Here is a 12,750-nt window from a genome sequence, read left to right as displayed (position 1 = left end):
TCCAGTGAGGGGCTGGGGTGTGGCTCGGTGGTAGAGCCCCTGCCTAGAATCCTCCAGTGAGGGGCTGGGGTGTGGCTCAGTGGTAGAGCCCCCGCCTAGCATTCAGGTGGCCCTAGGTTTAATCCTCAGGATGGGTGTGTTTGTGTGTGAATGAACCCTCTGAAGCAGTAGTTCTCAACCTGTGGGTCACATATAAGATACCCTGCATATCAGATATTTATGCTATGATCCATAACAGAAGCAACATTACAGTCATGAAGTAGTGATGAAACAATGTTATGTATTAAAGGGTCACAGCATTGGGAAGGCTGAGAACTACCTCAGTGGCCAGGACCATGTGCAAGAGACATGAGCCAACCTGTGAGGACACAAGACATCCCAGAGGAGGAGGCCACTAGGATGCTCTGACGGGAGGGGGAAGTGCATGCTGCAAGGGGAAATGCAGGCAGCAGGGGGAAATGCAGGCGGCAGGGGATGGAAGGGGAAATGCAGGCTGCAGGGGAACTGGCAGGATGGCAGGCCAGTGCTCAGGCCCCTAGCCTGTGGGCAGGACAGGGAAGGCACAGGAAGTGGTCTCTGTGTGTCATGGGCACTGTGACCCTGCCAGGGCGCCTACCCGTGCACACGGGCCTCATACTGAGGGACTGGATAGAGGGAGTCACTCCTCTCCAGGAGCAGCAGTGCCAGCTGGTTGATCAGGGCCCCGTTGGCCGTCTGGGATCAAGAACAGAAACGGGCTCAGTCTTGAGCAGTGGGCGCCATTGCCTTCCACCCTCTGGGAGAAGCGAAGCCACAAAAGAGGAACCATGCCTTGGGGGTGAAGCTCCCCATCCCCTGCCTGCCTCCCCCAGCACCCTGGGCACCCGGGGCTGCGAGGACTCAAGGACTCAGAGGCCCCAGCCTCTCTGGCCCAGCTCCTGCCTTGCAGCTGCCCTTGAGAACCCTGACTGTTGCAGGCTGTAGGGGTGCGTATCCCAGCACTGTGAGACAGAGAGAGGCAGGCAGAGCTGAGCGTTGAGGCCAATCTGGTCCCCGTGTTAAAGCTCCAGACTAGTAGGGTTATACGGAGAGGGGGTGCCTCAAAAACAAACAAACATAAACAAATAAGCCTGTCCCCTGAGGTCAAGGCTCTGTCTTGTCTGGGTGAGTGACCCAAAACTACCCATTCTGTTGCTAGACGACTTCAAGGGGTTCTGTGGGATTCTAGTCATCTGACCTGTGGACACACAGCCAGGAGGGAACCACTGGGCTATGGTGGGGTCCTGGGACTGTTCTGGCTCTAGCTTGTGCTGCCAGCCTCAAGTGTCATGTGCCCACCCTGTCCTGAGGCTCCGTCTCTCTTACTCAGAGAAGCCATGCAGAGTGCAGCAGGACAAACCTACTTGGGGTCAAGGCCGGCGCGTCACACTCCGGGCCAGTTCCTCTGGACTATGTGATGTCTATGGAGAAGGGGACCTGGGCGTGGCTCACCTGGGTCACAGCCGAGAAGAAGGCCTGAAGCAGGACGGGCACCGCCTCCGCACACTGGGTTACCCGGGCACAGCTGGCCATGGGCTTCAGCACCTGGTGAAGTGGTGTCAGCCTGGGGACACAATGGGGCTACTGAGTGCCTGCCCGCAGTTACTTCAAGAAGGACAGACGCTGTGGCTGGCCACAAGTGGTCATGGTTCACCCACTCCTTGGGATCACATGCACCACGGGGCTCCCAGGACAGCAGAGCCAGGGACAGGCACGCAAGGGCTGAACTGAGAGGCCTGCCGACCACCATGTTCCCCACCCCCACCCCCAGACTATGCTAGGCCTTAGTTTTATCACTTGGATAGTGGGCTGCTCACAGCCCAGGGCAGTAGTGATGGGAACCATGGCTGTCTCCTCAGGCTGAGGGTGAGAACACACACAGCTCAGTCTCTTGCATAGAATCCCACCTCTCTGCGGAGCCGCTGGCCTTGGTACGAAGCAGGTACCGGAAGAGCCCTTGGAACTGTGGGTCCTGGAAGGCCTCCAGGCAGCTGGGGATCCTGAGGGAGACATCCCAAAGCAGCCTTTCCGACGGGGTCTGTGTGGACCTAAGAGGACAGAGGCTGGGATGCAGCTCTTAGCACCAGTCAACTATAGACAGTCCTATCTGACCTGATGCCGGGGGTACTGGCTACAACCTCTCCGCCTCTCGGGGCTGGGGAAGGGCTCCGTACACAACAACCTGGGAGGCTCCTCCTCATGAACATGAATGTGCTGAGGAGCCCAGGGGCTCCAGGGCACTCAGGAGAGCCAGTGCCCAGTTGCACGGGAGGGGCCAGAGTGGGCCCACCTGAGCTGTAGGTCCAGGGCGGCAGTCAGACAGGGCAGGTCAAGCAGTGCATGCAGCATCTCCACGGCTGTGCCAGAATCCACGAGAGCGGGGAGGAGGACCACAAACTCGGCAGTGAGAGGAGGGCTGTTCCAAGCCAGCAACTGTGGGGGTACAAAATGGCTCAGCAGGCAAGAGGATGCTAGCTGGCCACGCCTCATCCAGTGGCCTCCTACTGCCCATTCTCAGCACAAAGACGCTCTGTTCAGCCAGGGACACCTGGACCCACCCTCCCCCTCCTTCCCACACTGCCTGTGATGAGGCCTCTGGCAATGTTGTAAGGGTTTTACTTCCTACTGCTAATGTGAGTGTGTGCATGCGTACACTCGAGTGGAAGCCAAAGGCCGTCTCCGTTTACCACGCGGGTCCCAGGGACAGAACTGACTGCCAGGTCTAGCAGCAAGTGGCTTTACCAGTGGAAGTCACCTCTCTGGCCACATTTGCCATTTTGTTTTTTTCTTTTGCAGCCAGTTTTGTGCTGCCAATGAAGGTAGCTATTTCTGTATGACTTGTTTTTAGAAAAAGGGGTGAGTTTGGGGAAAGGGAGACGGCTCGGTCAGTAAGGTGAGGGCTGCATAAGCAGGATCTATAAAAAGCACACAATAGCGTGCTGGGAAGGAAGGCAGACAGGACATTACTGGGGCTGGCTGGCCATTCTGCCTAGGCAAACCCATGATCCCAATAAAGCCAGATTCTGTTTCCAAAGAGGGGAGGAGATTATCAATGTGATAAAAAATGAAGCTGAGTCCAGATCCCCATAACCCTTGTAAAACTAGGCTGGGCAGCGCATGACTGAGACTCCAGTACTCCTACTGTGAGGAGGCATAGACAACAGAGTCTGGGAAGGCCACAGATCAACTCGCCTGGGGTATGCAGGTTAGCAAATGGAGACCCTGTCTCAACCAACGAGGCGGAAAGTGAGAACCCCAGCGCCAAGTCTGCGATTTCATCCCCACACACACACTCCTAGACTCACACGCCCGGGATGCGTGTACCCCAGCTATCTGGCTCCTAGGTCTTTCTTATTCTTTGCAGCCCTGGCTGTCCTAGACCAGGCTGGCCTCAAACACTAAGAAATCCCCGTGCCTCAGCCCGAGTGCTGAGATTACAGATGTTCACCATAGCATCACATCTGGCTGAGTACTGAGATTACAGGTGTTTACCACACAGATGTTCATCACATCTGGCTTTGTGTGCTTTTTGATATAGGGTGATATGTAGCCCAGGATGACCCAAAGAAGGCCCTGAACTCCTACTTCTGATCCCTTGCCTCAGCCTCTTTTGTGCTGAGGTTACATGTATGAGGTTACATGTCTGGTTCCCATGTGGTTGCCTGAGATGACTCTGGATGCTATGATACACGGGAACCCCAAGCCTCACCCCTCACCACACCCCAAACTGAAATCATCTGCAGGGAAGCCCTGAGCCCACCCCGATGAAGCCCACACATGCCTTGAACAGACTTGGGAAGCTCAGCCTGAGAAGGCTGAGAAAGTGAGGGTCGAAGAGAGCCAGGTTGTGTGTGCAGAAGTGTATGACCTCAAAGGCCAGGGTCGGGCTGTGGAAGCGCTCAGAAGGGAGACCGCCGAGCAGCTGCCCATAGACGGCCTCTGCATCCATAGCAGCTGCTTCCCCTGAAAGACACCAGGCGCCGGCAGGGCATTAGACTCTACAGCAGCGGCATCTGCAGTGACTCACGAGAAGGATTCCTGCTGTCGGCCAGAGCTCGGGCAGCCTGGCCGAGCCTCCAGGGCTGCATCAATCTTCAGAATATAACAGGCCTCCTGGAGACATTGACGCCTCCCTGAGGCCACAGAGCCCAAATCACGGGGACATTGTCAGGAAGGTAGCAGGCATCCACTTTTGATTTTCATGGGCCCATGGTACATCAGAGTCCTGAGCTTGGCACAGAACAATCATCTCAGTCATTCTGGAATCACAAGTTCAAGACCAGCCCGGGCAACACTTGAGAAACCATTCCCAAATAAAAGGAGGCTGGGTACTGGCTTTGCGTGTCGACTTGACCCAAGCTAGAGTCATCAGAGAGGAAGAAGCCTCAGCTGAGGAAACACCTCCATGAGATCCAGCTGTAAGGCATCTCCTCAATTAGTGATCAAGAGGGAAGGAGGAGCCCATGGTGGGTCCTGGGTTCTGTAAGAGGGCAGACTGAACAAGCCACGGGTAGCCAGCCAGTAAGCAGCACCCTTTCAGTCTCATCAGCTCCTGCCTCCAGGTCCCAACCTTGCTTGAGCTCCTGTCCTGACTTCCTCCAGTGAAGGACTATGATCTGGAAGTGTAAGCCGAATAGATCCTCTCCTCCCCAATTGGCTTTTTTGGTCATGGTGTTTCATCAAAGTAACAGCCACCCTGACTAAGACACTGGGTGTGGTGGCACACATTTTTTTTTGTTTGTTTGTTTGTTTTTCGAGACAGGGTTTCTCTGTGTAGCCCTGGCTGTCCTGGAACTCACTCTGTAGACCAGGCTGGCCTCGAACTCAGAAATCCGCCTGCCTGTGCCTCCCGAGTGCTGGGATGAAAGGCGTGCGCCAGCACGCCCGGCATGTACTCTTAACCCCAGTACTTGGGAGGCAGAGGTAGGTGGATCTCCATGAGTTCCAGGCCACCCTGAGTTACACATGAAAAAACCAAAACAATCAGCCAACCAAGAACAATAAAACAAAGCAATCAGAATAAAAAGAGTGCTGGTATTAAACTCAGTGGTAGAGCCCCTGCCTAGAATCCCCCAGTGAGGGGCTGGGGTGTGGCTCAGTGGTAGAGCCCCTGCCTAGAATCCCCCAGTGAGAGGCTGGGGCGTGGCTCAGTGGTAGAGCCCCTGCCTAGAATCCCCCAGTGAGGGGCTGGGGCGTGGCTCAGTGGTAGAGCCCCTGCCTAGAATCCCCCAGTGAGGGGCTGGGGTGTGGCTCAGTGGTAGAGCCCCTGCCTAGAATCCCCCAGTGAGGGGCTGGGCGCATGGCTCAGCACTACTAATAAATAAATGAAACAGAACTATAAAAGTGATCGCCTCTGAATGTCTAGAAGAACCTGCTCTGTGTGGTCTGCTTCGCATTCACCCGGACTCACCATGGTTCAGGAAGAACTGGGCAAGAGGCACCAGTGCCCGCTCACTGCCAGGGTCCTCGCCCAGCCTCCTGTGCAGGGCCTTCAGGCAGGAGAGGGTGCGATAGAGGAAGGAGGGGTCCTGCCGGCACAGCACATCCAGCACCAACACAGCTTCCACCAGGCACTGCAGGGACACTGTGCTGTGTCAGGGTCCGAGCAGCACCTCCCCGCTACCCTGCAGGCTACTTACAGCTTTCTGTAGGTCTGAGTCCCCCTTCCTCAGCGCTCCTGGAACAAAGAGAGCTGGCTTGTCTCTAAACAGCGCAAGGCTGCCTATGTGGCTGCAGCCACAAGCAGTCATGTGACAAGAGACCACCCTGGAGGGGAGTGGAGGATGGGGCCAGGTGCTGGCAGCATGGGGACTCACTCCGGTTACTCTGCTCCAACAGGCGCTGGCAGTACTCAAAGGCCACCTCCCTCAGCCGCTCCCGAGGGGGCAGCAGTCGACTGGCAGTGGAGGCCGCAGACAGCACAGACAGGGTGGAGCCCTCAAGCTCTGACTTGTCATCTGTAGGAGAAAAGGACACCCTGACGCCCTGGGTGGACGGGCAGCCTGGCAGGGGACTAGCTCTGGCAACCTCCCAGAGTTCGAGGTCAGAAGTATGAGGCTGCTGTCAGCTGGTGCCAGCTGCACACATCTGTCTGGGCTGCTGGCTGGTGTCTGTTTGGTTTGTAGTGTACTAAAACAAGGTCTTGGGGCTGGAGAGATGGCTTGGTGGTTAAGAGCACTGGCTGCTCTTCCAGAGGTCCTGAGTTCAATTCCCAGCAACCACGTGGCTCACAAGCATCTGTAATGGGATCTGATGCCCTCTTCTGGTGTGTCTGAAGACAGCAACAGTGTACTCACATACATAGAACAAACAAATAAATCTCAAAAAACAAAACAAGGTCTTGATATGTAGTTGAGGCTGACCCCAAACTTATAATCCTCCTGCCTCAGAGTCCAAAGTGTGATAGGCATTATTAGACTTTGTTTTGTGGGGTTTTTTTTTGTTGTTGTTGCCTTCACCTCCCAAGTGCTGGGTTCACAGGCACATACCACCATGAGCAGTTCAGTCTAACTGTCTATAATCCAAGTCTGCAGATGGGGTGAGATCAGACAGGCCCGGGAATTCTGTCTTGGATGACCCATCTGGCTCTCTGGGAACACTTTGGAGCACCTTGTGGAGATGCCGGCATGCCTACAGATAGCACTGGCCTGTGGTTTGGGTTTTCCCTGGGGTCAGTGGGCCCTGTGGCTGGCGTTCAAACTCATCACACACCTTGCTTGGCCTACAGACACCTGTGGTGTGCATCTAGGCGACACTGTAGGGCACAGGTGCCTCCTGCCCACCCTCTCTACCTGCCCCCAAGCCACAGAGTAATTGTGCTCCCTGCCCCTCCGTGCCCTCTCCCACCCCGGGTGCACCTGCATCAGGACTGCCGGGGTCCTCGGGGCCACTGTGCAGCAGCCATTTCCGCAGCATGGAGAAGGCCTGCATGTTCACCCACTGGTCCTCTGTGAAGTGCTGGCCCGTGGAGAGTACCGTGAAGAAGTCAGAAGCCACTGCTCCATCTACCTCAGTGATGGGACCGGGCTGTGGGAGGAAGAACAGGGCTGGGGATGAGCCTGCTGGGTTCCTAAACTACTCAGGAGAGCAGAAATCATGGAGGCTGTGAGCTCCAGCATGGCCCGGAAGCCTGCAGTACCTGCCCTCTCCCAAGGTTGTACTGCAGGATGCGTCCACACCCTCGATCCGTCCAGGCCTACGCGAAGACCTGGAGACCCATGCTACTGACCCGACGAAGACGTGTGTCCCGCGGTGCACTGAGCAGGAGTCACACAAGCTGAGGAGCTATGGCTGGCCAGACTCCAAATGCACCCCCATCCTAGGACTCCCGTCCACTCTGAGGTGGGGACAGCAATGGGGCCGCATTGGAACCAAGAGGAAGGACGCGCAGCATCTGCAGGGGCCTGCCTGGTGAGCCTGGCTACATGTGTTGCCCATGTGTGGGACAGTCGGGTTGGTTTTGGTTTTGTGGCGTGGTCCGTCCTCAAACTTGCTGCACAGCTAAGGATGGCTCCGAAACCCTGATTCTCTCGCTTCCACCTCCTGGGTTCTGCGGTTCCAGGCATGGACCGGCATTACAGATGTGCACCTCTGTGGTTCTGGGGCTTGAGCCAAGGGTCTCATACATGCTAGCCAAGAGCTCTACCACCTGAGCCACGTACCCAGCCTGTGAGGGAGCGTTTGTCATTTCAACTCCCCTGAAGCAGTGGGGACTCACCTGCCGGGTCCTGGGCGTGGAGAAGAAGCCCCCTGAGTATGGAAGCCCCTGCTGGATGCTGGCATAGCGGAGCCAGTCTACCAGCCTTTTGCTGAGCAGGTTGGTCTGGTCTGTAGGAGGAGATAGGGGTACAGTGTGTGTGTGTGTGTGTGTGTGTGTGTGTGTGTGTGTGTGTGTGGAGGGGGAGTTAAACCCACAGACTCCCAGGCAGTGCCGAGTTTGTTCAAGAGAAATTGGGGCTCAACAGAACCCAAGACCATGGGTGCAACCTGGTAAGCTATGCAGGGTTCTCCATGCAGCTCAGCCCTCTCCTCCCCACATCCTATAGTACAGCCGCTGTGGGAAGACCTTCCAGTACCTTCCATGAGGATGCCTGGGGCAAGGCCAATGACCTTGGACAGGATGGGGAGGAGGGGCCTGACACTGGGCCCCTCAGGCTGCCGGTTCTCGAGGATCTTGAAGATGCGCTGGCTCACACGTCTGATCTCTCCTTTTCTGTCTCCCTTCAAAGCAGGACAGGGAGCTGAGGACACGGTCCAGCTGGTAAAGTGAGTGCCTTTCCAGCTCACGGACCTGAGTTCAATCTCCCAGAGAGAATCTGGAAAGTTCACTATAGCTGCTCTTTGAGCGCTGCGGCCATATGTTCAGGAATAATATCACATGGGCAGCCCAGGCTCTGAGGTCGGACTTAGCTCTCAACAGAGACTTGGTGTGTGTGCACACTGGAGCATGTGTATGTTATGTGTGCACGCACGAGACAGGAGAGGGCAGGGGGCTATGCACACTTGAGATACTCATTAGATCATCCAAGGGGGGCTGGAGAGATGGCTCAGTGGTTAAGAGCATTGCTGCTCTTCCGAAGGTCCTTAGTTCAAATTCCAGCAACCACATGGTGGCTCACAACCATCTGCAATGAGATCTGAAGCCCTCTTCTAGTGCATCTGAAGACAGCTACAGTGTACTTAGATATAATAATAAATAAATCTTTAGGCCAGAACAAGTGGGGCTGACTAGAGCGGGCAACCTTCATTCCCAGCAACCACACGATGGCTCACGACCATCAGTACAGCTACAGTGTACTCATAGACATTAAATAAATACGTAAGTAAGTAAGTAGGAATGAGCACCCAGCTGACTGGGTGCCTGCAGCACACTGGTACACCAACCAGCTTGCTGTATTCCCGAGACCTCCCAGAACCACCAGAAACAGATGCCATTCACCCTCTACCCCACCAACCCCAATGGAGGCAACTGTCTTACCTGGGCCAAGAGCACAGAGGCCACAAGGCTAAGCTGCCGGGTGTTTGGGGTGTGATCACAGGACAGGGCCAGGTCGTTGAAAGGTGACATCTCTCTCAAGATAGCAGCACAGAGGACCTGGAGCTGCTCAGGGCTGGCAGGCAAACAGAGCGTGGCCTGTAACAGGTCCATACACATCTTCTCCAGCCTGAAGGACAAGACCTATGTCAGGAACACTGGCATCTCACGAAAGCTGCCTGGGACCTGTCTGGCGGATGCACAAGTGTCCGGGGCTGCCCACTCACCTGCGGGGGTACTTGGTGGCCGAGACTATGAGGAAGAGCCTCTGCAGGGCATCCACGGTGGCTGGCCCTGGGGCTTCCTGCAGCAGCTTAGTGACCCGGGAGCAGAAACGCTGTAGCTCCTCATCCCGGATCTCCCTAAGGAAGGAGGGGGAACCACAGTGCTGACCCACATCCCTAGTGGGGTACAGAGAAGGCAGGGAAGTCACCCAGGCTCATAGTGCTGACTGGGGGTGAATGTATAGGAACCGGGGCACAGACAGGTCCCTCCCCTGGAACTGAGACGAAGCACCCCCAATTTCCTAGTGATACCCCTCCATGGTGAGGCATACAGCTTTGTTCTGTTGCTCCAATGGCAAAAAGAAGTTTTAAGGCTTTGCTTTTTGAGACAGGGCCTCACTTTGTAGCCCAGGCTAGCCTGGAGCTTGCAGCAATCCTCCTGCCTCAGCCTCCCTGTGCCAGTAAAAGGTTTTATGAGTCTTTCAAAAGTCAGGAATATTTAGTCCAAGTTGCCTCTCCTCTTACCTTAGAGTAATGTAGCCCAGGATGGTCAGCCTTGAACTTACTACATAGCCCAGACTCAAACACTTTATTCCCTTTCCTTATCTTCCCAAGGTGTTTGCCTGGCTCCCCCCACCCCCAGGGCCTTACACATAATAAGGAAGCACTCTCACATCAATGGCGACACTCATGCCACGTTGAAAGCTGCTTCTGTGAGCCTTGGGAGAAGGGCAATGCAAAGCTTCCACACTGAAGAGTAAAGACTCCAGCAGAGTGTAAGAAAGCGTGAGATGTCACTGGCTTAACACAAACACTCTAGGACTGAGCCAGGCTCCAGCATGGAAATGTGTTTCCTTGCATCTATTCCAAGCTTAAAAGGAAAAGAGCTGGAAGGGGCACTTGCCTACATGGATGCTGGGATCCTTCCCAGCGCCACAAAATAAAGGCCCATGATGAAGGGACTGCCCAGTGTGGTGGTGAACGCCTTTAATCCCAGCACTTGGGAGGCAGAGGCAGGTGGATCTCTGTGAGTCTGAGGCCAGCTTGGTCTACAGAGTGAGTTTCAGGGGCCACACAGTAAAACTGTCTCCGCCAACTCTAAATCAATCAATCAGTTGTCTGTGGGCGCTGAGGAAGAGAGACCCCAACTTCTTAAATCATGGCTGACAGCCCCACTGTGGTCTCCTGATAGGGCTGACGGTTTGCAAACTGTCCCCATTTCGGGCCTGCCTGCCAGGTGCTTGAACTGGGCTCCCAGGAACCGGAAGGAAGAAGGTAGCCTGTCTCTGCAGGTACTCCATGCCCCTCGGTCTCTAAAGGCCGTGGAAGGTCTCCAATAGCTTTCCCACCAACCTCGCCTGCTTTGTTTCCTACATCCTCCACCCAGAGTCTTATTAAGGTACCTAGAGGACAGGCTGGGTGAGCAAAAGGAGCTACGAATGGCCCAGGGTTGTACCCAACTGGGGCAGTGATAAACCACATATGCTATGAGACAGGATGACGTCATTTTTGTGTTGGCATGAAAAGGTCCCGGTGTATAACACACTGCTTAAAAACGAAAAGTATCCAGGGCTACACAGAGAAACCCTGTCTCGAAAAAACAAAAAAAAACCAAAACAACAACAACAACAACAACAAAAACCCGAAAAGTTTCCACCCACTACTGAAGGCATGGAGGGCTGTGGACCCGTGGGGAGACTGTGTGGCTGGGTCACCAACCATTTTCTTAATAGATCTTAAGAGAACTGACTTTTTTTTTTAAAATTTATTACATTTATTTATGTACATGTTGGGGTGCTCGAGGGGAGATCCAAAGACAACTTGCTGGAGTTGATTTTCTCCTTCCTCCCCGAGCCCCAGGGGTCGAATCGAGAGAGTCCGGCTTGGTGGCAAGGACATTTACCTATTAAGCCCCTCTGTCTTCGGAGTTCTGTCTTGTTCGCAGACTCCAGACTTTTAACTCTTTCAGACTCTGGGAGATCCCAGAGACCTTAACCATTCTAATCTTTCCCCTACGAGCGGCCCAGCTCAGAGTCCAGACTTGTCCCTTTGCATTTTAAGTTTCCCAAATGCGTCAGGTCTGGGCTTCGGGTAGTCGTTTCCTTCGTTGAATCACGTACCATCAGGTCTTGGGCTGGCTATTTGGGAAAGAACCTAGACGCTCAGTGCAGGGCCCCAGACACGATGAGGAGGATTCCTTAGCGGCGTCGCGCGCCTACTCCACGCAGGACGCCCTGAGCCCGGGACCCGGTGCCACACGGGGACCCGAGCCGTGCAGCGGGACCACCGCCTCCCCGCTCCTCCCCGGCTCCGTCTCACGCCCCGTGGCCCCGGCCCCAGATCGGCAGACCTGGCCTGGTGCAGCAGACTTTCCGCGCCCGCCGAGAACATGCCGCCACAGCTCCAGGCCCACCAGCGCCCGAAACGTTGCCGCCGCGGACTTCCGGGATCGCGTCACATGACTGCCACGTGACCGGACTGTGTCCCGGCCTCTTTCGCCCCACCTCTCTCCCAGGTCCTGGCTGGGTCACGTGGGAGAATCTGGAGCCCTAACTGCCGGCTTCCGGTGTCACACCACGTGGGAGGGTCACCCCCCAACCCCTGCGCAAGGGACAGACCAGCTTCCGGTCCTGCGTCAGGTGGACGGGGCTGGGCGGAGGCCTTGGCCTAAATACTGCAGTACAGAAGCCGGTTGCCGGCCAGCTCCCTGGCATCTCTCCGCGTCAGCCAGCAGCCAGGGAGCCATGCAACCGTGGTCCTTGGAACCCAGAACTCCTGGCTCCGGAACTGCCAGTGGCAGACTCTAGAGCTGGAGAGACGAGGCACATAGTGTAGCAGCAGGGCGCCTAGAGCCTAGATTTACCCCAGGGAAGGGCTGGGGGCCTGACTTGGTGGTAGAGAAAGAACATCCTTAGCAAAAGCTGTGTAACAGACGCGTTTTATAAATCCTGTTAGGCACTTTGCTGCAGAAATACCCAATGTCTCGCTAGCCTTGGGTTTTGCGATGAGACCCTGGCACCATTCACCCGTGTGGGTTGGGAGGTGGGTGCCTATTGCACACACTGGAAAAGGAAAGTGGCAGCCGACTGAGGAGCTGTCACGGTGGGGAAGACACTTGGACCCGTGTCTTTCTGGCTCTTGTCAATCAATACCTAGTGCTCATGGCCTTAGACTAAGCAAGGCTTCAGAGAGAAATGGGGCAGAAGTGGAGACGGCTCAGCTGGTAAAGTGAACATGAGTACCTGAGTTCCATCCCTGGGTGGCCATATAAAAATAAAACCCACACTTGCAGTCCCAGCACCGGGGAAGTGGAGATGGGAGTACCCCTAAGGGTTGCTGGCTGGCCCTAGCTTACTTGGCAAGTCCCAGGCCAACGAGAGACTGTCTCAGAGAACAGGTAGGGCAAGAAAGAAGACTCAGTACGTGAAAGTGACTGACACACAGGCCTGACAGGCTGAGTTTGGGTCCTCAGAA

The 12,750-nt window shown here is 55.4% G+C and overlaps 1 protein-coding gene across 2 annotated transcripts in view; it reads right to left on the bottom strand.

Moving 5' to 3' along the window:
• Ap5z1 (adaptor related protein complex 5 subunit zeta 1) overlaps positions 1 to 11,818 on the bottom strand; it is a 14,473-nt gene extending 2,655 nt beyond the window's left edge. Inside the window, exons 1-14 of one of the 2 annotated variants that reach the window (XM_021186690.1) lie at positions 11,627 to 11,818; positions 9,280 to 9,414; positions 8,996 to 9,182; positions 8,094 to 8,238; positions 7,736 to 7,845; positions 6,876 to 7,044; positions 5,835 to 5,975; positions 5,658 to 5,695; positions 5,429 to 5,591; positions 3,800 to 3,981; positions 2,309 to 2,451; positions 1,926 to 2,066; positions 1,471 to 1,582; positions 617 to 714 (exon numbers count right to left, since the gene is read on the bottom strand). In XM_021186690.1, the coding sequence (XP_021042349.1) occupies positions 617 to 714; positions 1,471 to 1,582; positions 1,926 to 2,066; positions 2,309 to 2,451; positions 3,800 to 3,981; positions 5,429 to 5,591; positions 5,658 to 5,695; positions 5,835 to 5,975; positions 6,876 to 7,044; positions 7,736 to 7,845; positions 8,094 to 8,238; positions 8,996 to 9,182; positions 9,280 to 9,414; positions 11,627 to 11,667 (1,805 nt within the window). In that variant the 5' untranslated portion in view covers positions 11,668 to 11,818. The remainder of the gene's footprint in view (positions 1 to 616; positions 715 to 1,470; positions 1,583 to 1,925; positions 2,067 to 2,308; positions 2,452 to 3,799; positions 3,982 to 5,428; positions 5,592 to 5,657; positions 5,696 to 5,834; positions 5,976 to 6,875; positions 7,045 to 7,735; positions 7,846 to 8,093; positions 8,239 to 8,995; positions 9,183 to 9,279; positions 9,415 to 11,626) is intronic. The other variant, XM_029533867.1, reaches the window with a different exon arrangement.
• Positions 11,819 to 12,750: the final 932 nt, after the last annotated feature.

The sequence above is a fragment of the Mus pahari genome, chromosome 23 (genome assembly GCF_900095145.1).
Source record: "Mus pahari chromosome 23, PAHARI_EIJ_v1.1, whole genome shotgun sequence".
Lineage (NCBI taxonomy): Eukaryota > Metazoa > Chordata > Mammalia > Rodentia > Muridae > Mus > Mus pahari.
Note: the sequence above shows the minus strand (reverse complement) of the source record. Positions and strands in the feature narration are given on the sequence as shown.